Source organism: Saccopteryx bilineata, chromosome 9 (assembly GCF_036850765.1).
Source record: "Saccopteryx bilineata isolate mSacBil1 chromosome 9, mSacBil1_pri_phased_curated, whole genome shotgun sequence".
Taxonomy (NCBI): domain Eukaryota; kingdom Metazoa; phylum Chordata; class Mammalia; order Chiroptera; family Emballonuridae; genus Saccopteryx; species Saccopteryx bilineata.
The window spans coordinates 41,951,847-41,978,329 of NC_089498.1; the positions used below are offsets into that span (position 1 = coordinate 41,951,847).

General features: G+C 50.7%; 2 protein-coding genes across 3 annotated transcripts; one reads left to right on the forward strand and one right to left on the reverse strand.

Annotated features, from left to right (window-relative positions):
• Positions 1 to 9,991: 9,991 nt before the first annotated feature.
• FXYD3 (FXYD domain containing ion transport regulator 3) lies at positions 9,992 to 16,335 on the forward strand. 2 transcript variants are annotated; one of them, XM_066243932.1, is made up of 8 exons: positions 9,992 to 10,072; positions 12,511 to 12,564; positions 14,456 to 14,488; positions 14,596 to 14,619; positions 15,460 to 15,534; positions 15,615 to 15,651; positions 15,977 to 16,014; positions 16,135 to 16,335. In XM_066243932.1, exons 2-8 carry the CDS (start codon positions 12,525 to 12,527, stop codon positions 16,152 to 16,154), a joined length of 267 nt encoding a protein of 88 aa, XP_066100029.1. In that variant the 5' UTR covers positions 9,992 to 10,072; positions 12,511 to 12,524; the 3' UTR covers positions 16,155 to 16,335. The 2 variants fall into 2 exon arrangements, with proteins under 2 accessions (XP_066100029.1, XP_066100028.1); XM_066243931.1 differs by having other exon boundaries at positions 10,024 to 10,072; positions 12,488 to 12,564.
• A 150-nt stretch (positions 16,336 to 16,485) lies between these two features.
• LGI4 (leucine rich repeat LGI family member 4) lies at positions 16,486 to 25,725 on the reverse strand. The gene is made up of 9 exons (XM_066243928.1): positions 24,962 to 25,725; positions 24,470 to 24,541; positions 24,145 to 24,216; positions 22,710 to 22,781; positions 22,509 to 22,580; positions 22,125 to 22,294; positions 19,616 to 19,780; positions 18,997 to 19,502; positions 16,486 to 18,139 (listed from the first exon to the last, which is right to left on the reverse strand). Exons 1-9 carry the CDS (start codon positions 25,132 to 25,134, stop codon positions 17,825 to 17,827), a joined length of 1,617 nt encoding a protein of 538 aa, XP_066100025.1. The 5' UTR covers positions 25,135 to 25,725; the 3' UTR covers positions 16,486 to 17,824.
• Positions 25,726 to 26,483: the final 758 nt, after the last annotated feature.

Genomic DNA, 26,483 nt, shown 5'->3' on the forward strand with positions numbered 1-26,483 from the left:
CCCCTAATTCACAGTAGGTGGGAGGGCCTGTATAGTCCAGGGCCGTGTCCATGGAAACTGTAAAGTATCCTTGGTATGTCTCTACAACTGGATGAGAGCAGCTTTCCAGTGCAGGAGGGCCTCCACTGGAGCTGGACACCCCACCCCAGGGTCTCTCATACTGTCCAAAAGCGGCATAACCATCCAACAAGGAAGCCAGTGCCCCCGCTCTGGTTGCAGTCCAAGAGTCCATTACACTGCTCAATGATCAGTCCACAATAGACAGCCCAGCTGTCTGTGCAAATCACCAAGGTAAAGGTCCATTACAGGCAACTGGGCATACAGCTCTTTATTAACGGACCTCAGCGCCTTTCCATAAGCGCTCTGTCCATTACCACAAACCCCATCCAAACCCCTCAGCAAGCCTACAGGGCTTGCTGGAAGGGTCAGACACATTCAAGGACTGTGCCACCTTGAGAGTTCTCTTATCTGTTGCTGCAAAATGAATGAAAAAAAAAAGCACCTATTATCTTCTAATGCCAACAGCTGCTGCACCTAGAAGTGACCCATGGATTGTTAATTTCACATGGGGCCTCAAACCTCCCTGCACATTCCTGTTAGGAGGGTCTTTTGGCCTTTTCCCTATTTAAATTGGAACAATGGACCTTGGGGAGAATACTCCTCTCCCACAGCTGTCTCCAACAATTAATCCTGCAACTGAGCAACCCACGCACCAACTGTTTCATTGGTAGCTGCTTTTTGTCTCAGCAGCTGGAACCTCTGTTCTGGTTTAAGCTGCCACCAAAGCTAAAAAAAAACTTTGGACTTGCCATCCAATTTTTCCCTATCTGTCCCAGCCATGATCAAATCTACCCACATCTGTTTGGGTACAGGCCTATTTCCCTTGTTAGTCAGGGGCGAGGGGCAGCACAGGCAGCAGCCCTCACTGCTTTATGATCCCATGCTACCTCTAGCTCCCCCAAATCTACTACCATCTGCATAACCTCACTGATGGGCTACCCCACATAGGGGCCCAAGATAGCCACTAGTGACCCAAAAATGGCTAATGGGGTGCTGCCAAGAATAGGTCCCTCAACCACGCCGTAAACACTTTCTCATCTGGCCCACGGGACCTCAGGTTGAAAGCAGCATTTTTCATACCTAGTTTCCTAAGGATTTTTACTAGCTCACTATAGCATTGTCACCTACTCACTGCTCCTGGCAAGTCTCCAGCATTCCGCCAGACTGTACGAATGGTGGCCATCACCCATTCTAATTGGGTATGGTTTTCTGGGTTGTCACAGCAGTTTTGAAGATGCTACCTTAAGGAGGACTGTGTGGTAATGACAGCCAATTTCTCCATCTCTGTTCCAGAGAGCACGATGCCATCCACCCCACTATGTCCTACAATCGCAACAACCAGGCTACCAGGGGCTTGGTGGGTTTCTGCCTGAATTGTGCTCCCAACTCCATCTCTGCCTGAGTGTAAGGCTGTACACAGAGTGCTCCACTACCTTGCGAGGGGGCTATGGCTGCCCCTGAGGGACTCTTGGCTGCTGAGCGGCTTTTACCTTCTGGGCTACCACTGGCCAGGCTCTGAGTCTCTGTATGGCAGATTCAGCCCAAGCCTCCTCACCCTCAGAAGAGGAGGAGTTGGAAACGTCTGTTCCTACCGGCTCAGAGCCAGTCTGCCAGCACAGCTACTGCTCCTTCTTTGGTGACTCTTTCAGCTCCTGCAGCTGCCGGCTCTCAGCCTGAAGCTAAGACTCAAGCTCTTGAACCCATACTTATTTTTCCAACAGCTGTCACTGCCAATGTTCAGCTTCAAGTGCAAATTGCAACTTGCAAACCCCTAATTCCTTTTCCAGAGACTGTTCCAGTTCAAGGCGCTGCTGGTGTTTGTTCTGCATCTCACACTGCAGCTCCTGAACACGGTCAGCCTCCTTCTCCAGTGCTTGTTCCAGTTCATGCTGTTGTTGGTGCTCGGTCTCTTCCCACAGATTTGTAAAAAAACATCCAGCCCATGGCCAAAAGGACAGCCAAGGGGAACCATATGCTGGAGATCAATGACCACTCCTCTATCATACCCTTCAAGGGTGACAGTGGCTCCATACCGCTCTGAACCGAATCCTGCCAACTACACCAGATGTAAGGCCGGTGGCTGTGGCCATGTAGGTTCACACTGGTTTTGGGTAGATGTTACAGGAACTGTGGAGCCAAGAAATGGTGGGCCATTCATGTATTAGAGTCTCACAACGGCAGACAAGCAAACAAGCAGGGAAAACCACTTCCCTCTCTCAGGCTGACAAGCAAACAAGCTGGGATGGGGGTAGGGGACTCCTTTTCCAGCAAACAATAGCAAAAAAAAAAAAAACAAGGGCCCTCCAATGGCAGCAGGCAATCCACAATCTACAATCTGCTGCCCTGAGGGCAAGCACCTGCAGCTACGTAGACTATACACACATGGTGCTGCCCCATGCTCGTGCACCAATCAGGCAAAGTACAAGGGAGCAAACCTAACACACTTGTTTGCCCAATACACACTTTCTACCCCACCAGCCATGTCTCTTAGTCTCCACCTGGGAAGGTGGGAAACTGGCCCAACCAGAACCCCTTTCAAGGGTCAGGGTGCCTCTGGCTTGTGGGAGACTGCAAGCTGGCAAAACCCTCACAGTTTAAGGCTTAGCCCAGGGGTCCCCAAACTACGGCCCGCAGGCTGCTTGCGGCCCCCTGAGGCCATTTATCCGACCCCCACTGCACTTCCAGAAGGGGCACCTCTTTCACTGGTGGTCAGTGAGAGGAGAATAGTTCCCACTGAAATACTGGTCAGTTTGTTGATTTAAATTTACTTGTTCTTTATTTTAAATATTGTATTTGTTCCCATTTTGTCTTTTTATTTTAAAATAAGATATGTGCAGTGTGCATAGGGATTTGTTCATAGTTTTTTTTTATAGTCTGGCCCTCCAACGGCCTGAGGGACAGTGAACTGGCCCCCTGTGTAAAAAGTTTGGGGACCCCTGGCTTAGCCAAAGGTTGAGTTCTTTCCCCACACCACATATTGGCTATGAAGCTGAGTATTTGTACTTGTCCCATCCCCCACCTCACTTGCTTAAGTTGCTAGAAGCAATTTACATGCCCTTCCTCTTACCCTTTGTTTGTTCTGATGTTGGTTGATTTCAGTTATGAGCTGGTGGAGGATTTTCTGCACTTGGAAGAATTCTTGGGTTGCCTTGAAAATGTGACTTTGTATCAGAAATATCATTGATTTGCTAATGACTTTGTTCTGCCCTATAAATAAAGCAGTTTGGGGGTGGAGACCCGCTTTTTGCAAGCTGTTTTGGCCTTGCAAAGAGACCTCCCAACCCCATCCTTTTTCTCTCTGAGTCTGTTTCTTCATTCCGCATCTTTCTCACTCAGGACCTGGATAATTACTAGCCGTGCTGGTCTGCAGCACTGGCTCCCTGACCCAGACTGACCCATCGAGAGTCTATAAACTTCCCATGAGCCTGTGGAAATATTCACAGCCTTAAATAAGAACAATGAAAGTATTGACCCCTGAATATTAAAATTGAAATTAATAAAACTTTGAATCAGTGACTATAAAACACTCTATGGCAGTGGTTCTCAACCTGTGGCTTGCGACCCCGGCGGGGGTCGAACGACCAAAATACAGGGGTCGCCTAATTTTCCGATGGCTTTAGGCGACCCCTGTATTTTGGTCGTTCGACCCCCGCCGGGGTCGCGACCCACAGGTTGAGAACTGCTGCTCTATAGCCTTGCTTTTGTATTTTTATTTACCATTCCTGAAAACTTTGTGATGTTCAGAAACTATTTGAAGGTTTGATTTTTCTCATTTTGCAAAGATTTCCAGGATATTGAGAAGTCACAGGCAATCACAGCTTCAACAGGTTCTGCAGGGCCAAAGGATTTCAATAGCAAAATGAAAAGTAACTATTTTCACTCTGGTAGTTCAGTTGGTTAGAGTGTTGTCCCAAAGCACAGAGGTTGCCAGTTCGATCCTCAGTTGGGGCACATACAGGAACAGATGCTCCTGTCTCTCTTTTGCCCTCTCCCTTCACCTCTCTATAAAAAGCAAACAAACAAAAACAAAAAAAGAAAGGGAACTATTTCAAATGCCATTATTATCTATACAATATAATAAATATATATTATATTGTAAAGTAGCATTCCGTGGGTTTATGTAGAGACACCAAGGCAGGATACAGAAGAATTTTTAAGAGGAGATTTATTGATTAAGCCAGCTGCATATGCCATACACGGGGTATAGCTGACCCAAATCGTGCAGTGTTGAATATAGCTCTGAGGCTGGTTATATACCCTTAACCACATACAGGTTGGGGGAAAAGGAGGCGGAGCATGACACAATCATTAACAAGCTTATAACATTTGTCTGGAGGATCTATAAAAAATGTTAAAACTTTCAAGGTAACACAATAGTGATGTCATTTTACATATCAAAGATATTCACAAATCTTTTAGTGTCTATCTCCCCTCCCTTTGCCTAAAGGTATATGTTACTCTCAGGATTCCAGGAAGGGAGGGAGAGTTAAAATCAGTGTAGGGTATATAAATATTGTCTCTTATTGAAAGGGAAAGGAAGTTCTTCAGATAACCTTTATTCTATAGTTAAACTAAATGACCCAATTGTCCTTGCAAGCCAGAAAGCTTCTGCATTCTCCTCCCTCCATTCTCTAAAGAAAGGGCGGGGCAAGGAGCCTGACTTTTCCTCCAAAATTTAATATTAATTTTTGCAATTCTTTGGTACCTGTAAAGCCAGTAGCCATGGCCACCATCAGAGCCACCTGGCCCATGCAGGTTTGCATTAGATTCGGACAGACGGTAATGAAACAACAGAGCCAAGAACTGGTGGGCCATTACCTTTAATCCTAACTTGCGCCCGATGGGCAAGTAAAAACACACACTGGGCTCCAAAACCCACTCATTCAGTGCTCACAAAGCTACTGGTTTATCCGAGTTTCCTAGAATCAAAGGTTTCTAGCTCATTAGCCTTATTCACCTCTGTTTCCCATCTCCTTCTCTCTACACAAACTCTGCACAAACTGGCTTCTCCTTCAACACTCTGCCATCTTGGCTGCCTCTCCTGGCCTCCTCCACGTGGCCTTTCTCTGCTTTCCTCTAGCATGGGCTCCTCCTAGAACATAATCACTCTTCTCCCAAAACGACGTGAATCTCTTCCTTTTAAAATCTTTTGGTGCGAAAGCCCTCCCCCGACACACATTAATATAATCACGCCCATCCCAAGGAAGAAGGGCAAATAATATTATCACCTGGGCACAGGCTTCCACGTAGGCAGCGCCATCTTTAACAAAGTGAGCATAATATATTTTATCTGCCCAACAGTACCTTACCACAATATATATTTATAAACATGTAACCACACTTTAACACTGTTACTGGATGGGGGCCAGGTCTGAGTCTGCCTTAGGCTGGCCTATAGTGTGTGGGTTCTTGACTTGGTGCAAAAAAGATTTCACAACATGAGTCCAGGTGATTTTGAGAGTACATTTATTAAAGCTGGAGACAGTGAAACAAAAGAAGGGCTTAAGGTAGAAGCAGCAACAGGAGAGGGAGCCTAGGCGGGGCTGCTTTGGCTCACGGGAGAGTCAGAGAAAAAGGGGGCCTTGGAGACAGGCTCAGGGGTAAACCCAGGACAAACTGCCACTGCCCATTGCTCCCCTGGTTGCAAATCTCATAGGACCCTTAGAGTTTATGAGAAAGAGAGCAGAAATACACACCTAAGGGAGAAAAGCCTGGGTTGCTTTAGAGCAGGGGTCCCCAAACTACGGCCACGGGCCGCATGCGGCCCCCTGAGGCCATTTATCCGCCCCTGCCGCACTTCGGAAGGGGCACCTCTTTCATTGGTGCTCAGTGAGAGGAGCACAGGATGCAGATGCTCATCCTGTGGAGAGAAAGATTCCAGGAAGGGAGGGACACACGCGTCACGGCTTTGGAAGTGCGTCATATCACTTGTTACGGCTAGCAGTGACAAATATGGAACTGGACATTGACCATCTCATTAGCCGAAAGCAGGCCCGTAGTTCCCATTGAAATATTAGTCAGTTTGTTGATTTAAATTTACTTGTTCTTTATTTTAAATATTGTATTTGTTCCTGTTTTGTTTTTTTACTTTAAAATAAGATATGTGCAGTGTGTATAGGGATTTGTTCATAGTTTTTTTTTTTATATAGTCTGGCCCTCCAACGGTCTGAGGGACAGTGAACCGGCCCCCTGTGTAAAAAGTTTGGGGATCCCTGCTCTAGAGAGAGCATGCACTGGGTCCTTTGTCTTGAGGCTTTTCATCTTTCTTTAGCCAGTGGGCATTCTAGGGGAGGTCTCAGGAAAGGGTCTTAACAGAATATTAATTAGCTCTCTATGTGTGTCCTTCAATATGTTGATGCATCAAAATGTAAGTATAGAGGGGTCAGAGTTATTTTCTGGTTAGTTTCATTTTTAAAGAACATTATTGTCCCTGGCTGGGTTGCTCAGTGGATAGAACGTCATCTCAGTGCACCAAGGTCGTGGGTTTGATTCCCTGTCAGGGCACATATGAAAAGCAACCAATGAGTGTACAACTAAATGCAACAACTCAGTGGAACAAGTTGATACTTCTCTTTCTCTCTCCCTTCACCTCTCTTTCTCCCAAATCAATGGAAAAGAGAGAGAGAAACATCATCGAACAGGAACCAGGATGGAGGCAGGTGTGCCTCTGGACAGTCTGTGGTTTGTAAACCATTTGCTCTTAGGCGTCCTTGATTAGGGAAGAGAAAACCTTGTGATTCATTAGCTGGCTGTAAATTGCTCAAATTATTTGGCCTTGTTTAGTTATTTTGTCTCAATAAGTTTCCCTTATTCCACTTATCAAGGAATTTCCCTAGCCTCTTACTATCCTGCCTCAATATGACTAAGTCAAAGCGGCCTGGATAACTCACTGCAAAAGAGATCAGCCCCCAATAGGGTGCAAAAAGTTGCACACACCCCATGTCCTGTAGACCTTCCCCAGGGTTCCAGAGTGCACACCTTCCCCATCCACAAGGGAGTCTCTAGTCCAGAGGTCGGGAACCTTTTTGGCTGAGAGAGCCATGAGCGCCACATATTTTAAAATGTAATTCCGTGAGAGCCATACAACGACCCATGTATGTTATGCATTATCCAATAAAAATTTGGTGTTGTCCCAGAGGATAGCTGTGATTGGCTCCAGCTACCCACAACCATGAACATGAGCGGTAGGAAATGAATGGATTGTAATATATGAGAATGTTTTATATTTTTAACGTTATTATTTTTTTATTAAAGATTTGTCTGCGAGCCAGATGCAGCCATCAAAAGAGCCACATCTGGCTTGCGAGCCATAGGTTCCCTACCTCTGCTCTAGTCCTACTCTTTACAGCCCTAAGCCCCAGCTCCCGCCCATCTCACTCTTGAGTGTGGTAGTCCAGCTTTGGGAGGAAGCTATGATTGGCCCGGATTGAGTATAAACTGGTGGTCTAACTAGTGGTCTTCCCAGGCTGAAACCAGCCCTCAGATGTATTCTTTTTGACCTGTGTAATTTTTAAAATATCCGATCTAACTTTATATCAGAAATTCCACATAAAGATGCAGGTTTCTGACACCTATTGAAAATGTAGTAGCAATTGGTTGGAACCGTGTACAATCTATCCCTTAACTTTTTTAAATTAAACTTTTTTTTCAAGATAGTATATTTTCAAGATATATGCTAAGTGTCCCTTCTACTCCATTCTGCAGTCTCCCAGTCTCCCTCCCCAGAAGCAATATTTTATTCGTATAAAAGTATATGCATAAACATTATTTTCCCCCTCACAAATGGTAGCATACTTGGCTACATCTTGCTATCCTCCCTTAGCAAGGTATCCGGGAAGTACTTTATTTTTCTTAAGTGAAAGGAGAGGAGATAGAGAAACTGACTCCCACAATGCACCACAACCAGGACCCACCTGGAAACCCCCATCAGGAGCCAATGCTTGAATCAACCAAGCTATCCTCAGCACCTGAGGCCAATGCTCAGACCAAACAAGCTATCCTCACTGCTCCAACCAATCGAGCCACTGGCTGTAAGAGGTTAAGAGAGAGAGAGAAGGGGGAGAGGGAGGGGAAGAGAAGCAGATGGTCACTTCTCATGTGTGCCCTGAACCAGAATTGAACCTGGTATGTCCACATGCCAGGCTGATGCTCTATCCACTGAGCAAACCAGCCAGAGCCTGAAGTACTTCTTTATCTGTACACATAAGTTTGCTCCAGCTTTTTTGGTGTCTGCTCTTTAGACAATAGTTTTCCTATTTGTCCAGTTGCCACCATACCTTGTAATCTCACTCCTGTCCTGCTGCACTAGTTCATGATTCTTGCGTGTCCCCTTTGGCATCTGAGTTTGCAGACTGGCACAGGGGCAGGACAGAACAAGCCTCCTTCTCATACATAGTGCACTCAGCCCTTCTTGCTCTCCAATGCCTGTAATTCCTGGACTTCCCAACAGAGGGAGACACCACTCCACTCCCAAGACCACCAAAGGGGTTTTCCAAGCGACATTACAGTCTTAAACTATCTGGGCAAGAGATGTTACTGCCCAGACACATAGACCCCTTAGCTGGATGGGATCCCCTCAAGGCTCCCCTTCCTCTGTTTCTATGTCCACCATACCCCTCTGAATTTCCCACTTTGACTGAGGCCCATCCTCCCTGAGTGCCCTCTCCACTCCTTATAGTGACCAGACTCTCCTGAATGGGAGTAGGGGAGGCTTTGTCCAGTATAGGGCCTGAGACTGAGAAATTGTTTGAGGGAACCACATAAAGAAAGCACGTAGCTGGGTGAACATTCCTGCCTCCCTGTCCCTCCCTGCTGAGATGCGTGTGTGTGTGTGTGTGGGGGGGGGGAGTTGTTCTCCCTGCCCCCAGCAAACAGCCCCCAGCAGAGCCTTGACCTCCAAGCCCCTCCCCCTGTCCTGCACGCCACTCTCCCAATAGTACCCTCTCCCTGGCGTGGTTCCTGCCCCTCTCCTCCCCACTCCTGTGATGGTGTTGGGGGTCGCCTGGAGTCCAGCTGGTGGCCAGCACAGAGCCACCCTTTCCTGGCCCTGCCCCTCCCCATGACCCCAATCCTCCACCAGCCACTCAAAGGAGCCTTGTTCTCCATCCAGCCCCAGACAAAAGTCTTTCTGTCTAAAAAGGCGGAATCGGGGGGAGGGGGCACCCCAACGGGGACCATGTGGGGGCCCACACAGACCCCAGCCGGAAAGAATGCCATAAAAAGGAGGGCAGGAGAGGGACGAGGGAAGGAAAGGAGCCATGCACAGTGCAGCCCCCACCGCAAGGCCCCCTGGGTAGACCCTGCTCCCAGCACTCTTGGGAAGAGCGTGGCTAGGAAGGTATGGCCGAGTGCTCCGCAGTCAGTGTCCAGTCCCCCTAGGGCACGACAGGGGAGGAGTCGTGGTCTACGGCCCAAGAGCCCCCCCCCACCTTAGGAACTTGGTCATGTCAGCATCTTCTGTTGACCCTCATACCAAGTCCACAGCAGTAAGTGTTGCTGGAAGAGGACATTAGATCTCCCACAATTGCCACCAATCCCTCCTTCAAGCACAACACACAATCTAAGTAAAAGAAATTAGGATATGACACCCCTGTATAGCCCTCTCCCATCACCCCGCCAGGCCACCAGGCCACCAGACCACCAGACTGACACTGCTGTTAAAGACCCTGGACCTTCTTCTTTCTAAGTCCTTTTCTGAGGGGCAGAAGACTGGAGAAAACTCCCTCCCCTACTTTGGGGGGGGGGTTCCAGCCCATCCTATTCTCACTGCACCTCACCTGAGGCTGCTGTGACCTTGGACCCCAGGGAGCTCCCTATCACTAATGGAGGTGGTGGCGGCAGGAGCTGTCTCTTTAAGAGCAGGAATGGGATGAGAGCCCCTGTGCTTTAGGGAGTCAGACTTGTTCTCTACCTGCCCAGCTCTGCCCAAGTTTGCTTAGGGCGTGGCAGCTTCAGATAAAAGCAGGAGTCAAGCAGAACCTGGGACCTCCACGCAGCCTGGGGAGACGCACAGGTAAGAGATGGGGATCCCCTGCTCCATGCTCTCTGTTAAGGACCCTAGAACCTTCCATCTTCAAGGTCCTTTTCTGGGGGAGTGCACGAAATTAGAGCAAGTCCCTAATGAGATCCTCCTCCCATCAGTCTCCTCTCGGGGCCTGGGTGAGCCAGCTGGGGTGAGGATGAGGTCCACAGGTGGAACTGGGTGTCTGGATTGATCAGGGTATCTGAGTGGACCAGCAGTATCTGGAGTACTGCGAGTATCCGGGTGGGCAGGGGTGGGTTGAGGGTACCGAGTGAAGGGGGTGTCTAAGTGGACCATGGGTGTTGGGGTTATCAGAGTAAATGGAGGGTGACTGGCTGGACTCGGAGTGTCTAGGAGTGGGGTCCTGTGGATCTAGGTAACAAAGATGGTGGTTCCTGAGGAGCTGTGAAATGGGAGCTGGGTAGGAGACTTCAGGGAACACAGGGTTGGGCGGGGGGAGCTCATTCTGCATGCCTGAAAGGCCTCACTACCATTATGGAGGAACAGAGAGGAGAGCAGAGGGCCGGTGGCAGAGACAGGACCTCTGGGGCCAGGAAGAAGAAAGGGCAGGCAGAACCTTCATCTGCAAGCCTCATGCCAACTACAGTCAGTTTGGGAGCGGCCCAGGGCCTGACAGGGCACGGGAGGGCAGACTCCCAGATCCTAGCCCTCCAGCAGCCTGTCCCAGGGAAAGCCAGGCTGGAAATGTGCAGGGGCTGGGGTATGGCTAAGACCACCATCTGTCTCCTCTGAGCTGGGGGTGCCGGGTGATGCCCCGGGGAGGGGAGTAATGGAGGCCTTGCAGCCGGCGGAGGACTCGGAGACCATGGAAAGAGGCTTATGATCTGAGACTCCGAGTTGTGGGTGACGGAGTATAGCGCATTAAGTTTAGCAGGGATTACAGGGTTGCAACAGCACCATGGGCTAATCAGAATGCCAACGTCATCAGCCTGAGAAGGTTATACATGTGAATAAGTGTACAGAACTGATAATAGCACCTGCCATTGGGTGAATGCTCAGTAAGCCCAAACTCTTGTTACTAGCACTAGTATAGCCATGGGATTCTGGTACTAGTATAGTCATGGTGACGGCCTCACAAGATAGCTATTAACAACAGCAGACCTTCTACAGACCTGAGCCCAGAACCACTGGGCCATCCTGCCCACATACCCACTCCAGATCTCCCCAAAACTTTGTGGGTTCCTAAACATCTTTAGTAATGCTCCTCAAATCTGCAGGCTCCCCCCTGAAACAGAAAGCAACTCAGGTGGGAGTTACATGGAGGGAACAGAGGAAGAGAGAGATGGTGGGTTGCTCTCTACAGCTGTGGACAGGAGTCCCCACGGGGACAGAGCAGCGACTATCAAATGGGCTTTTTACCAGGGCTGGGGAGGATATATGTTTTCACATCATTAAATGGGGTATATAACATGACCTGCAGGGTTTCTGGGGAGATTAAATGAGTGAAAACCCAGCAGGGTCCTCTGGCAATGCCCAGCACAGGGTGGATCAGAGTGAGTGTAAGCGCTTGCTGTCAAAGTTCTGACAACATATGCTTGTGGCTGTGGGACAGGGGCAGGGAGAGCGCGGAAGGACACGCAGAGACCAGGTGCTTATTGCAGGCACAGAGAATGGTGGGAGGATGGACTGGCCCTAGACAAGGAGGCGACAGAGGGGTGTTCTTCACGCTGGGCAGGGCTCCCTGGGAAAGGAGGAAGAGTTTGCTGCCAGGAGGAGCTTGGCAGGGGCTGGAACTAGGGTAGAGGCAGACCCAGGGATTGGATTGGGATGGGCAGGGTGGGGCAGAAATGGGGGTCAGGGGTCAGGTGGCATAAAAAATGGGGCTGGGGCTGGGGCCGGGCCAATTCTTCTTCCAAGTCTGTCTCTGTTCCACACCCTGCCTTGAGCAGCCTACTGTCTGCAAAGTCTGGGCATGGCGGGCAGGCTGTAAGCTGTCTATGGGAGGCACTCCCCGGAAGGGCCTCCTGCCACCTGGCTTCTAACAGCCCTTTCTCAGAACACCCTGAGGCCCTGAGAGTCCTGAGTTAGGAACAGCCACTGCAGAGCTGGGCCTGGTTTAAATCCCACTTCTGACAAGGCACCTATCAGAGCCTCAGTTTCCCAATCAGTAAAACGGGGTTAATTGCAGGCAGTTTCTCCCTCATCTGGTTGCCAGGGTGATTCACTTCAAGCCTCAAGTGCCTGTCCGGGGAGTTACTGCTGCTCCCTCATCAGGTCTGAGTCCTCACCTAGTTCCCACTGCACTTTTTAGCTCCTTGCTGCCCAGCCTTTGTTACCAACCTTCCTGCCCTGGGGCAAGCTGTGTACTGTGGGTGGGGTATGGACTAGGAGGGGATGGGAATCAGAATCAGAGGCCCTGATGGCATCCCTGTGGCCCTGCTAAAGCCGGGCCCTCCCACCCCCTGCAGGCTGGTGCTCCATCATGCAACAAGTGGCCCTGAGCCTGCTCGTTCTGCTGGCAGGTGAGTGCTGTCTCCTGAAATGCCTTTCCCCTGAACCCTTAGCTCAGTGGCCGGCAAGCCCCACGCATGTCTCTCTCATGATTTCTGCCTCCCATGTGGGTGGTGGCTGTCAGGACATCATCTCCTTGAGGAAAGAAGTGTCATGTGGCGATTTGAAGAGAACACAGATAGGACCTTTCTATAGCAGCCCCTCAATGGACTAGAAAGTTTCCATCTTTTTTTTTTTTGTTTTTACAGAGACAGAGTGAGAGTCAGAGAGAGGGATAGATAGGGACAGACAGACAGGAACAGAGAGAGATGAGAAGCATCAATCATCAGTTTTTCCTTGCGACACCTTAGTTGTTCATTGATTGCTTTCTCATATGTGCCTTAACCATGGGCCTTCAGCAGACTGAGTAACCCCTTGCTCAAGCTAGCGATCTTGGGTCCAAGCTGGTGAGCTTTGCTCAAACCAGATGAGCCTGTGCTCAAGCTGGCGACCTCGGGGTCTCGAACTTGGGTCTCGGACAGTGGACAGTCCGACACTCTGTCCACTGCGCCACCGCCTGGTCAGGCGAAAGGTTCCATCTTGATGTCTCATTGATGACGTCAAGGAAGAGGCTCAGGCTTGGGCTGCGTCTTTCACACTTCTCTAACACCTTATTACAAGGGGTAAGGTGGAGGTTAGAGGTTATATAACAGGTTATCAGTTGTGCCTCAGTTTCCCTATCTGTAAAAATGAGGACAATAATAGCACTTAATTATAGAGTCAATGTGAGAATTAAACAAGTTGGCATTTGAAAAGTACATAGTACCTATACAGTAAAAGCACTATGTGTTTGTACTTTAAATAATTTAAAATTATTAATCTTCCTTTAACAAAGAAAGAACAGAGCCTAAGCCCAGCGCTCAGGCAACCCAATTCTACCCAGAATTTTTTTTTTTTGGAGAGTTTTTATTTTTATTTTTATTTTATTTTATTTATTCATTTTAGAGAGGAGAGAGAGAGGAGAGACAGAGACAGAGAGAAGTGGGGGAGGAGCTGGAAGCATCAACTCCCATATGTGCCTTGACCAGGCAAGCCCAGGGTTTCAAACCGGCAACCTCAGCATTTCTAGGTCGATACTTTATCCACTGCACCACCACAGGTCAGGCTCTACCCAGAATTTAATTCTAGTCCTTTGCTTTCTTTTTTTAAAAATATTTTTAAGACTTTATTCATTTTAGAGAGAGAGAGAGAAGGGGGTAGAAGCAGGAAGCATCAACTCCCATATGTGCCTTGACCAGGCAAGCCCAGGGTTTCGAACCGGCAACCTCAGTATTCCAGGTCAATGCTTTATCCACTGCGCCACCATAGGCCAGGCTAGTCCTCTGCTTTCACTATACTTGTTTTTACCTATTACATTAGGCAAGATTGGTACTCCATTTAAAATGGTGATAGAAAGGTGTATTTTTCAATAAGGCATATTAAGTTTATAATTAGTAAGTTGCTTTAAAGGGGGGTGGTGAACAAACATCAGAACAGCTGAGGTGTGGATGTGGCACAATAGGGAGACAAGCTCTGAGAATGACTTGGAACGGATACCATCTGTCACATGGACAAGAATGTTGCTCTGTTTCCAGAGAAGGAGTGAATTAGCCAGGTGTCTGGAAACATCAGGCCAAAGGGTGGCCAAAAGCCCCCCAGATCAAACCTATTTTAGAAGGCAAAATGCTGGGGCTGAGTGGGCGGGGGCGTCCACATCTCCAAGATGGGACATGCCGGAGCAGCTAGTTTGGGGCTGGACCCCTGCACCCTCGGGAGGTGGGGAACCGTCTGTCAGGGGACCTTATCCCTGAGGCCTCATGGTCCTGCCTGCCAGCTTTGCTGGGGCTGGCACCCCCATCTCCTCTCCCTGCTTCTCCCCTCCAGGCCTGCCCGTCCTGAGCGCCAATGACCCAGAAGGTAAGTCAGATCGTCTTCTTCTACCAGTCCAAGCCCCAAATTCTCCCCTAGGACGCCTACATCCCAGCTATACTGCTAGATTCATATTCTTTTTTCTTTCCTTTCAGATAAAGACAGTCCTTTTTACTATGGTAAGAATTGCTGTCCCTCCCTTCTCCCCTCCTACCCCCACCCCTGTACTATTTGTGCTATGGGTCCTATATAGGGTTGGGTGAGGGTCTGATGTGGGTGGAAAGGAGGCAAGGACAGGACTGCACTGGGGCATTGATCAGTGAACACAGTGGATTAGGGAACAAGACATGCCTGCCTGGTCCTCAGGAAGACCCACGATTATCCATAAGTACAGTTCACAAGATGCAAAGACAGTTCATAAGAAGCCCTTGTTATGGTTCAAGTCAAGTCTGTTGGGAGAAGGGCTGACTTGAGAAAACTTACTAGAGGAGCTAAGCTATTTGATGCAAATCCCCGTGTAGCCTCCAAATTCCACCTGCCCTGCTCTCTGTCACTCCTGTTCTCACTCTCCCCTGCCCCTCACTGCTGTTGCTCAGACTCAGCAGACACACTCTCAGCCTCCAGACCTTTGTAGCTTCTGATTCCTCTGCCTGGAACACTTTCTTCCACAAACTGCACAGCGCCCTCCCTTCCCCTCTCCATGTTTCCGCTGGAGTGGGGCCCCTCAGAGACGCCTTCCCTGATCACTCTCCCTAAAAGAGCTGCCCTCTGACTTTCTGTTCCCTGGCTCTACTTATTTGTCATCAAATCGCTTCTCTCCACCTGACCTTGCATTAAATGTCACTTGCTTGTGTGTTAACAAAATGTGAGCAAAGGAGGGTTGGGGTTTGTTTTCTGCACTGCTGTATGCTCAGCACCCAGCACATCGCAGGTGCCCAATACATCTTTGTGAAGTGGATGGGGGCTGGGGTAGGGAGGACAACGGCCAGCACTAAGTGCCCCCTCTGGGTTTCTCCTAGACTGGCACAGCCTCCGGGTCGGTGGGCTCGTCTGCGCAGGGATTCTGTGCGCCATGGGCATCATCGTCCTCATGAGTGAGTGGAGCAGCTGGCTGGTAGCGGGGTGGGACAGGGCTGTGAGTCCCCTCTCCCGACCATTTCCTTCTCCCCAACAGGTGGGAAATGCAAATGCAAGTTCAAACAGAAGCCCAGGTGAGATGGGTTCCTGGTATGTGCCTGCCTCATGCTGGACAGACAGACACCTTTCAGGGGTGAAAGAGCTAAACCCTGCAGAAAGAAGCCAGGCCTCCAGGCTCTGTCCTGGAGAAATCTTGCCATTAAGACTTCCTAGGTTTATTCTCCAGAGAGGAAAATCCTCAGAAGGCCCCAAATCTTAAAATGCTTTGGACCCTGGGGTGGTACACATCTACGATGGAAAAATAGCCAGGAAGCTAGTTTAGGGAAAGCTGAGAATCTTAAAGTACTGAGGTAGAGGACAAACAGGTGAATACAAAGCTCACCACTTTTCTTTTCCCAGCCACCGACCAGGGGACAACCCACCTCTTGTCACTCCAGGTAAGACAGGGACAGGTGGGGCTGAGGGGAACATGGGATGTGAGGTGTATCTACGAGCATGTGCCCAAGGGAGAAAGAACTCCATCCACTCTCACAAGCTGACCTCATTACCTTTCCCAGGTTCTGCCCATAACTGCTGAGGATGGATCAGTGAAAGAGCAGAGACCTCTCCCTTTTCTCAAGTCCTGGTTCTGCACAGGAGCCTGACTCCAGAATGGAATTCTCCCTCCTCTCCTCAGATGGTCTTGCCAGGCATCACCTCACTTCTCACTAGTGGGGTCTCTTTGTTCAATTTTTAATCTAAAATGATCTTGCCTCCTCCCCAAGTAGTCTTGAAACTCCCTGCGTGCTTTGGGGTAGGATTTGGGGGGCCAGGAGAAGGTAGACATGCATTGGAGGCTGCCACAGAAACTGGAGGCTGAATCTCTTTGTCGGGAAAAGCCCAGAGGCCTATTCCCTCATGGCCTGGTGAATGGCATAGGGTCTGTCCTCTGCCTCCATGGCCATGACAACTGCATGTACAATTTAAAAATTTCTAGTATTCAAATGGGGGACATTTTTGAGAGTGAAATGGAACTGTAACCAGATGAAATGCTGGGGCACTCAGATGGACTGGGATCATCCTACCACGACATGCGTACCCAGATGGCTTATGATTCTAACAGTAAGACCCCTATGACCACTCACTACCGAGACCCCGCTTTATTACAGAAGGCCCTTCCTAATATCCAAATGTCCCTGTGAGACCTTTAAATAATTGTCCATGATAACCCTAATAATATATGATGGCTATATGGTGTGCCATATGATGGCCAATGAAGCTCAAACTCCCTTGAGACTCCCCAAAACACCGTAAGACCTCCAAATATCCCCCAGGGCCACCACTGAAACCCTTCAAAACACCCAAAAGATACCCTAAGAGACCCACTGTGAACTTGTGACCTGTCCCCTAATAATGCCCTAATCCCTCAAACATATCATGAGCACCTCATTATCATGAATCCACGCTCCTTAGACAACTCTGAAAGCTCACCAGGGGAAGCCAAAATGCACCCCTAGGATCTCCTCCACCATAATACTGCTCCTGGGACAATGCCCCCCATCCACAGCACTCCAGAGACACTTCCAATGATCCTACAACAACGGGTGGGCGGGCGCACAGCGCATTTATTGAGCTCATACACCTTCTGCCTGCACCCCTGTCGCCCACCAGAAAGTGGTATACAGGGTTCCCGCAACAACTCTCACTTTCTCTCCCATTCCTCTCGCAAGACCAAGAGTCAAAACATACTAGCTTTCCGCCTTGGCAGCGGGCATGCGCATAAACGGCAGAGGAAGTTAGTAAACCGGACAGAAAAACCTGCCCAGCAACTGTGACGTCATGGAAGCGTGCACTAAAAGTGATTGGCCAAATTGAGTTTAGAAGGGATAGGAAAAAAAAAGCTAACTCCTCCTGAGTACTTTCACAGGGAGCAGGAGAGATAGGGGTGGGTTAAGGGGAGTGGGTGCTTCCAGCTTCCAGACCTCATGGAACGCTGCACATTACCCCCACCACGACTTCTGGATTATGGCTCTGTGCCCCAGCTTGGGTTTCCACATCACCTTTAGTGGGGGGCATTTGACCCCCAGCCAAGATATTGCTGAAGAAAGAAAGGGCAACTCTTGCCTAAAACTTGGCCTGCGGCCAGTATCTCATAGGACTAGCCATAACCCCAAGTGGAGCCAGGAGGTCAGTCAATGGGGTGTCAGAGGCCTAAGGCTCTCCATGCCAGCTCCCTCACCAGCCATGTCCAGGGTCCCCCATCCAGTGTCAGGCACTGAGGTCTAACTCATGAAGCTGGTAGATTTGTGTGGGGCCCTTGAAGCAAGCAGCAAAGAGGAAGCGTTTGCCAGCCATGGCGATGTGGGCAAAGGCCCGGGGGGCCACCAAGGCTGGGGGCCCCAGCTCCTGTAATGGTTCCAGAAGCCCTGTGTCAGGCTCAAGGCGGAAGACCTGGCTGAAGGCGAAGTCACTGCCCAGGATAGCCAGCTGGTCCCTGGCAACGAGCAGAGGCTGGAAGACATGGGCACCACGTGAGGGAAGTTGCTGCAGCAGGCGAAACATGGAGCCATCCCACCGCATGACCTGTGAAGTGTGGCAGCTGGTTAAGGCCTGGGATCCAGGAGGGCCAGGCCTGCTGGTATTCCCCTAGGCTTCAGAGGACTTGAAACAGTTTGTAAACAGACCTATAGGTCCCCAAACTCTCATAGCTCTCTTATCTTCATAAATGTTACCACCCAGATGCTCAGGCCATGTTCTTAGCCCTTCTCTCTCCCACACACCCCACATAGAATCCATCAGTAATGAAATCTGTCCATTTTACCTACTATAGTCTATATTGCTCCAATCTCCTCTGGCTGCGCATTGACCCAGCTACTGCCACCTCTTCCCTGATCACTCTACTCCTGTTCCTGTGCCCACAGTCAGCTCCCACACAGACACTCTGAACACCCGAGTCAGATCAGTGCCTTCTAGGCTCAGACTCTCCCCGGGCTATACCTTACTTTGAGAAGAGAATGCTGGAAGGTGTGGGCATCAGCCTTGGGGGTACAGCGTGTGGTGTTGTGGTTAAATGTAAGTCCTGGACTGAGTCAGAGTTACACAGATAGAGTTTGGGGGTAGAATCAGAATCTCAGAGCAAGTGTCTATGTTGGGGGATGAGGAGTAGATTAGGGTCAGCAATCCTTGAGGGGACACAGTCTTGAAGTCAGTGTTGGGATGGGGTCAGAGTTCAAGGATCAGCATATTAGGTGAGGTTGGAGTTTAAAGATCAGCCTGTGAGTTTGGAGGCCAGTGTGCAAGGTGGGGGTCAATGCTGAAAGATCAGCATATATTGGATGGTCAGTGCTGAAAAGGCAGCTCTGAGTAGGAATCAGCTGCAGGTCAGGGGTGGCTTGTGGCCTCTGCTGCCCCCCCCCCCACCTGGTTGGGCCCAGACTTACCATAGAGTCTCCGATATAGCGTGTCAGGCACAGGAACACGTCCCCACTGGCCTGGAAGTGGCGTGTAGCATAGACGTCTTCAGCCTCAGGAATGTCTGTGCGCCTCTCGAAGTGGCCTTCAAACCAGTGGAAGAGCACGGGTCGCTGTGAGGCTGAGGCCAGCAGCAGATGGGGCCGGCCATCAAGCTCAAGGACCTCAGCGTCCGTGTCCCGGTGCCAGGCATGGAGGCTCTGGCGCGGGTAAAAGCCAGGCCCGTCGCGGCACAGCAACGTGGTGCTCCCCGCCTTGGAGGCATCAGCCACCACGAAGCAGGGCTGCCCATCTAGCCACAGGAGCTCGGCATCATTGGGCCGCAGCAGCCTCTTTGGGGCCAGGGCCTGAGTGGGAGCCAGGCGCAGGCCCGGGCTGGGCCTGGCCCACAGCTGCGAGCCTCCCCACAGGCGGGCCACCAGAACAAAGAGGCGCAGGCCCAGCACCAGTGGCTTGCAGGATACCACCGAGGGTGCTGTGGAGGAGTCAGGGAACAAGAGGCAGGTCAGGCTGGCTAGGCTGGGCAGGGTAGGCCCCCAGGCAGGCTACTGTCTACTGGGCAGGCTGGAAGATGGGAGGGGGACTCACCTGACAGTTCTTCCTCTGGCTGGAAGCGCTGCAGGCCATAGTCCCAGGCGAGGATCAGGCAGCGGCCTGCAAAGGGCTGTGCCAAGACAACGTGGGGTTCCCCCTGGTAGGAGAAAGGCTCCACACCCAATGCCGACTCCCCAATGGTCTGGAACCAGGAAAGCTCTGGGGGTGGCAGGAGAGTCAGGCAGGCCCAGGGGACCCCAAAGGTCCTCATCGCTGAGCCTTGGTTTGTACATCTCTGAAATAAGGACCCTCAAAGTGTTCATCTCATAGGGACATAGAATGGAATCTTATTTTTATCTATAACATTATTAATTCAAAACAACATAGTAATATTTCTTTTCTAAGCTTCATGGCATCATCAAATAATTGCTTAGAAATAGCATATTTATTAATTCAATTAACTTGAGAAAATCCCTATGATGTATATTCCATTATTATATACACTTTACAGATGAGAAAACTAAATCTAAGAGACACAGGCAGCAGTTATCCAGGAAAAATCATCCTTCCCATTTTCCATGAAATAGGGTTGGAGCTGGGCAAAAAACTGCCCAAGGAGAAGTCACACTATCCCAGCACTTCCCCAGCATGCCCTCCTCAAGTTAGGTGTGGCCATGTCCAAACCAAGTTCCTAATGTAACAAGAGCAGAGTGCTGGCTGGGCTGCTCGCTTCACGTGGATGAAGGCGGCTCGCCCTGGACTTGGGTCTCCTTCCCCTTCTCCCCAAGAACTGGAAGATAGACAGGCCACAACCTGGTGTCACCAGGACAACACCCAGAGGCTGGCCCACCTGCCTGAAGTGCACACCTTATACCCTCTGTCTTCTTTCACTCATGGTATTTTGAAAGTCTTTGGTAGAGCAACTTAGCTTTCATGTTAACAGAGTACCCCCAGGTCGCCCAGCAGAGTGGTGTGGGAGCTGAGCAGGTGACTCCAGGTCATCCTACTTCACTCTGTGTGACTGGCCCGAAGTCACCAGGGTTGAAGTAATGACCCAAACTACCAAGGATGTCCATCTAAAGATGGATCTTTTTAAATGTCCATCAAAAATGGCCCTGGCTGGACACTGGTTGGTTAGAGCATCGTCCCGAAGGGCAGAAGTTGCCAGTTTGATCCCCAGTCAGGGCACATATGGGAACAGATTGATGTTCCTGCCTCTCTCTCTCTCACTCACTCTCTCCTTTCCTATCTCTAAAATCAATCAAATAAAAACATTTTTAAAATAGCATATAAATAAATTAATTAAATGTCTATCAAATTATCACCCCCTGCTCAAAACCTACTGTGACTTCCCACAGCCCTCAGGACGAAATCTACTCTCCTCTCTGTTGCTTTCAATGTCTTACACTATGAGGCCCCTGCACCTTTGACTTCATCTGTGTCCTTCCCCTTACTTGCTCTCTCAAACCAGACCTGCCTTCCTTTGATCCTCAAGCAGGACAAGTTCAATGCTGCCTCAGGGCCATTGCACATGCAGTCCCCTCTATCCACAGTGCCCTTCCCTCTGTACCTCACTCAGCTACATCCAGATCAAATCCCACCTCTTCAGAGAAGCCTTCTTAGAAGCCCCATGTAAGGTAGGACCCTCTCCCTTAATTTTCCTTATCACTCTCTGTGTTTACCACAACATGTAACATACATTTATTTGTGCAATGTTTTATTTAATGTCTGCCTGCCCTCCCCCCAGTTCCCAGAGCCAGGACCCAGGGCTATCTCGGTCACCGCAGTGTGCCCACTGCCTCTCGTAGGGCTGGGCACAGAGTGGACCTCGGTGAGTGTTCGTTGAGTGACAATAAAGAATGAGCCTTAAGTTAAATTCTCTTGTTCTTTGAGTCGCACAGACCTAAAATATGTCACTCTTAGACGATGCTGACAGTAATAGTTATTATTATATTAATGGCCTCCAGATTTGAAGCACGCTTTCAGCAGGGTCTAGCCCTCGTTCTGGCTCCCACGGCCCTGTAGGCTCCCCACAACCCCACATCCCGACCACTCTGCGCTTCCCCGCCCTGGCCCTGATCATGCTGGGCTGTCATTCTCTGCTTTCCTCTGCAATGTGGGCTCTGTGGGGCAAGGCCTGGAGCTGTCTATATCACTGCTGTGCTCTCTGCATCGCCCAGTACCCATCACGGTACTAAGATATTTATGGGGAAGCAAAATGATAACAGGAAGCATTTTAGAAATCGCCAGTTTTGTGTTATTAACAGCAACAAGAGTGAACTTTTAGAGTCCTCCCATCCCAGGTCCTGTGCCAAATGCTCTGCAGGCATACGGACACGTTACTGAATTCTCACAGCAGTCCCATGGCATGTTTATTACCTCCATTTTACAGATGAGAAAACTGAGGCTCAGGGAGGTGATGCTGCATGCTCACGCTCACAGCCGGGAAATGGCAGGAAACAAGAAGTGAGGAAGAACCCCTCAGCCCTGGCTGCTTTCCCCGATCTCCCGCCTTCTTCTGGCAACCCTGCTGTCCCTCCCACCCCACAGAGAAAGACCCCACCTATGGCTCTGCACTTGAACGTCTTGGGGTCGAGGTGGCGGAGCTGCACGTGGGCCAGGGTGGTGGGACCGGCACAGGCCCCAGTCCCCACGCTGGCATTCACGCTGGGCATCCACTGCAGCAGCCAGAGGACACGGCAGTCACACTGGAACGGGTTTCCGCGGAGGTCCCTGGGGCAAGAGGCCGGGGAGGGGCTGCGACCCGCTTCCACCCCCTGGATACCATGTTCCCCACCCCCTCCCCAGACAAGGCTTCAGGATAGAACCCCACGGGTGGTGTACAAAATACAAACCATTGCATCTGTATGCACAGTGCCCACTTTGGTGACAGCTCCTCCCTTCACAAACACTCCCACACTCCCCACCCAGCCCCCTTGAGCCTCACACATGAGTCAGGGTCTCCAGACCTCGGAACAGGTATCTGGGGAGGGTCTCAAGATGGTTATTGGCCAGGCTTCTGGTGGACGGAGAGAAAGAGAAGGGCCCGTCAGCAGCTATCAGGACACCCTGTGTCTTTGGGCGATGGCACTTGGGTGCCTGTGAGGGTGACCTGGGGCCACGTGGGAGAGGCCGTGGAGGCACGTACAGGTGTGTTAGTGAGCGAAGTCCTCTGAGGGCATTCTTAGATATGGAGCCAATCTCATTGTCCTCGATGAAGCTGTGGAGGAAAGGGGGTGGGGAGAGATGCTCAGTTTTTTGCTGTGCTTCCACAGTTTTAGGGGGAACTCACCCCCTATGGTGACCATACACTACTGGAATGTGCTGAATTCTCCCTCAGCACTTGGCATAATCCCAGGGGAAGCCTCCCCAAAAACCTATTCTCATCGAGGTCTCAGTCTAGAATCCTGGGAGCCAAGAACCTGACCTGTGGTCCTGTCAGTCTCCCAGGGAACACTGCTGCCACCATCGCCAGCACCGCCGCTATGGCCACCACTACCAGCGCTAGCACAGGGGTCACCGCCAATACCTCCACCATTACCCATTATGACCAGTGCTCATTGTCACCAACCCCAATGCCATATTGTGCCACCACCTTCACCAACACTGCCACCGTCATCGCCACACCAGTATCACTACACACTCCCATCTTCAGCACCATCATTACCAACGCCAGCACCAACAACACAGCCTTTATGATCAATACCAAAATGACTGCCACCACCCGCACCGACACTGCCACCATTATCACAAGCATTAGCACTAGCACCAGAATTGGCAACACCAACAACATCACCACTATCCCCAAAACTCACCTCCTCAGCCACCCCTAACACCACCACCGCCACAATTTCTATGCATGCTTATACCTCCATCGTCACCACCAAACCTAGTACCAACAACATTTTTATTACACCAACACCAACATTCTACCCACAGCCACCACCCACACCAACACTGGTACTAATACTGGAATTACCCAGGTCCACTGCACTGATAATTGTCACTACCACCAACCTCTCAAACTTCGTCATCGGTATCACTAACAGCACCATCACCGTCAGGTCTGCCATTTTTGTCAATATCATTCCCACTCCATCAGCCTCAGCAACACCCCGGCTTCCTTGTGAGCAGCAGCAGTAGGACCACTGCCATCACCACTCTCCTCAACCCCAACATCAACACCACCGGCACCGGCACCGGCACCGGCATACTATTGTCACCACCAGCACCACCATCACTACCTAACTCAGAGTTGTTTCCTGTTCATCTCCTTTCTCTGGTCCCTGCATCCTCCCGGGGCTTCCATAAGTCAGGGAGGGGCAGAAACAGTCTTGGGGTATCCAGGCTCTGTGGATCTTCAAACGCACAGAGGCAAGGTGAGCGGGCTGAGAGGACACAGCTGAGCAGGAGCCCTTACCCCTCCCAAGAGGCCAGGCCCTTTGCCCCCAAGGAGGGACCCTTATCCAGACATTTTCTCCCCAGGGCAACAAGCCCTACCTCCCTCTACTCTGGGAGCCACAGAAGGGCCCTCCTTCCTCCCTCAGGGCCCCCTCCTGGCCCCATCCCCTGACCTCACTCACAGGTACTGCAGATGAGACAGGCCCACAAACGCATCATCTTCAATCACGGAGAACGAGTTGAATGTGAAGAGGCTGGCAAGGGAGCAAAAAAGAAAAATTTCCAGAGTTGCTGCCCCCTAACATTTTAACCTTGACCCACCTTCAGCCTACATGGGTATGGTCACACACACACACACACACACACACACGTATGCAATGTATGTGCGTGGATTCGGTTGCTTTCATAGACACACACATATGCATACATGTGCACACAGCCCCACAAGTCTGTGCATGAACACCCACTCCCTTGAGTTAGGTGTTGGCTCTGCTGGGCCCCACTCACAGCAGGTGCAGTGATGGCATCCTTAGGAAGCTGCCGGCTCTCAGCTGGGTAACTCCAGTCCTAACGAGTGAGCTGGGGACATGGGCAATGGTGGGTGAGGAGAAAACCACCCCGGTGCTCCAGTCCCACCCCAGAGCCATCTCCTACCTGGGGACCTTGGCATGCCACCCTGGCCCTGGCCATATTTCCTCTACATCCGAGGGAGACAGACATTTATTTGCCACCTCACTTGGCAAGGATCCTGACAGCACTCAGCCCACCTCCTGGCAAGCCCTCCTCCCAGGCCCCTAATGCTGCTGCTGCCTTTTGGAGTTTCCCTTCCACTTGCTTTCAAATCTTCGCAGTCCCCTTTTTGGGCATTCCAACATCCTTTGCTGCCCATCTCCCGGGATCCTGGCTGGCCCATTTCCTTAGCACCCTGCTCCCAACCCCTGGGGTCCCAGGACTCCCATCCCCACCCTCAGGCCCCCAAAGGGCCTGACACTCACTCACAGTGATAGCAGGGTTGGGGAGAAGCTCTCAGGCAGGTCCAGGGAGCCTTCACACAGGGCACTGTCTTTGGAGCAGGAGCAGCTCAGAGGACATTTTCCTTTTGGGGGTCTCCAGGCCACACCTGCCCTTGGAGCCAGCAGCAGCAGCAGCAGCAAAATGCCTGCCCCTCCCATGCCCCCTCACCCCTGCTGGGGCTCCAGCTCCTTTGTGCCCACCCAGCTCTGCCCGGGCTTCGGCCACTACATCGCCCATGCCAGGCAACCCTCCATTCCGCCAGCTGGCACACTCTGCGGGCTTCTCTCTCTTCTTTCTGTTTTCCCTTTCAGTCTGCCTTTCTGCCTGTATCTCCTTAGGGTCTAATTTTCTGTTTATTTCTCTTTGTCCTTCTGTCTCCCCCTCTTTTTATAATTCTGACTCAGCGAGTTAGTTTGTTTCCCACTCTATCTCTGTCTCTATTTCTGTCTTTGTCTCTTTTTCTGTCTGTTTCTGTCTGTTGGCCTTCCTTTCTGTGCTGTGTGTGTGTATGTGTGTCTCCCTCTGTCTTTATTTCTTGTCTCCCAACCCCCCTTTCCAGCTCTCTGTATGTTTCTTCCCCTCCTCCTACACCCCTTCTCCTTGGAGGTTTGGGAAAGGGACTCAGTGGGCATCGGGTGCGCCCAAAAAGCCGGGTGAGAATGAGGAGGGGGGTGAGAGGTCATAGGAAGAGGAGCAGCTCTGGGGAAGGGTCTAAAGGGCCCGTTGGGAAGGGAGGGGCAACCAAGGGCTGGAGCTGCCCTGGCCACTCCCAGCCAGCCCCTGGCCCAGATTCCCCACTCAGGGAGTGTGAGGAAGATGTCACCAGGGGGAGGACCAGTTGGCTCTTCAGGAGGAAGGGGCCGGGAGGAGAGACCTCTGGGGGCTGGAGTCACCCCAATCATTCCCAGACAGCCCCTCCCTGGTCTTCAGGAGGGTGCGGCCGGCGCTGTCACTAGGCTTGGAGGGGCCAGCTCAGGTCCAGTTGCTCCCTCTGGTGGCCACACTTGGCAGGGCACTACCCTGCCCCAAATTTTGCCTGCTCAAAATTAACCCCTTGCAATCCCACTACCTACTGAGGGTAGGGAGTCAATCCAAGAAAAAATGATAACAATACCACTCCATCCTTCAGCATTGACTCTGCACCAGACCCTGTCCTGAAGGCTGATCTATTAGCTCCTCTGACCTCACCACAGCCCTCTGAGGTTGATACTATTGTATGGCTATCTTACAGAGAGACATATGGAAGAGAGAAGTGAGGTAGTTTGTGGTCTAGATCATCCAGGAAGGGCAGGGCCTGAATTGGAGCCCAAGCATCAGCTCCGGAGCCTCTCCACATTATTTTGCATTCTTTTTTAGAGATCAAAACTCATGAATAGTGGTTGTTTTTATTTGGACTAAGCTTTTAGCAATTTGGATAGATTCTGTCCATTAAATAAAAGAAATAAATAAATGGCACTTGTTACCGAACCCAAAATAGCAGAAGTCAGTAATACTGTGTGCCTGTGTC

Bases quoted from the DNA above. Each gene is read 5' to 3' on its own strand.
- LGI4 (XM_066243928.1), bottom strand. From the start codon at position 25,134: ATGGGAGGGGCAGGCATTTTGCTGCTGCTGCTGCTGCTGGCTCCAAGG. The intron at 24,542-24,961 runs GTGAGTGAGTGT...CCATGTCCCCAG, and splicing joins TCCCCAACCCTGCTATCACT to CTCACTCGTTAGGACTGGAG. The intron at 18,140-18,996 runs GTAAGTCTGGGC...CACACTTCACAG, and splicing joins GCTATATCGGAGACTCTATG to GTCATGCGGTGGGATGGCTC.
- FXYD3 (XM_066243932.1), top strand. From the start codon at position 12,525: ATGCAACAAGTGGCCCTGAGCCTGCTCGTTCTGCTGGCAG. The intron at 15,535-15,614 runs GTGAGTGGAGCA...TCTCCCCAACAG, and splicing joins GGGCATCATCGTCCTCATGA to GTGGGAAATGCAAATGCAAG. The intron at 16,015-16,134 runs GTAAGACAGGGA...TACCTTTCCCAG, and splicing joins CCCACCTCTTGTCACTCCAG to GTTCTGCCCATAACTGCTGA.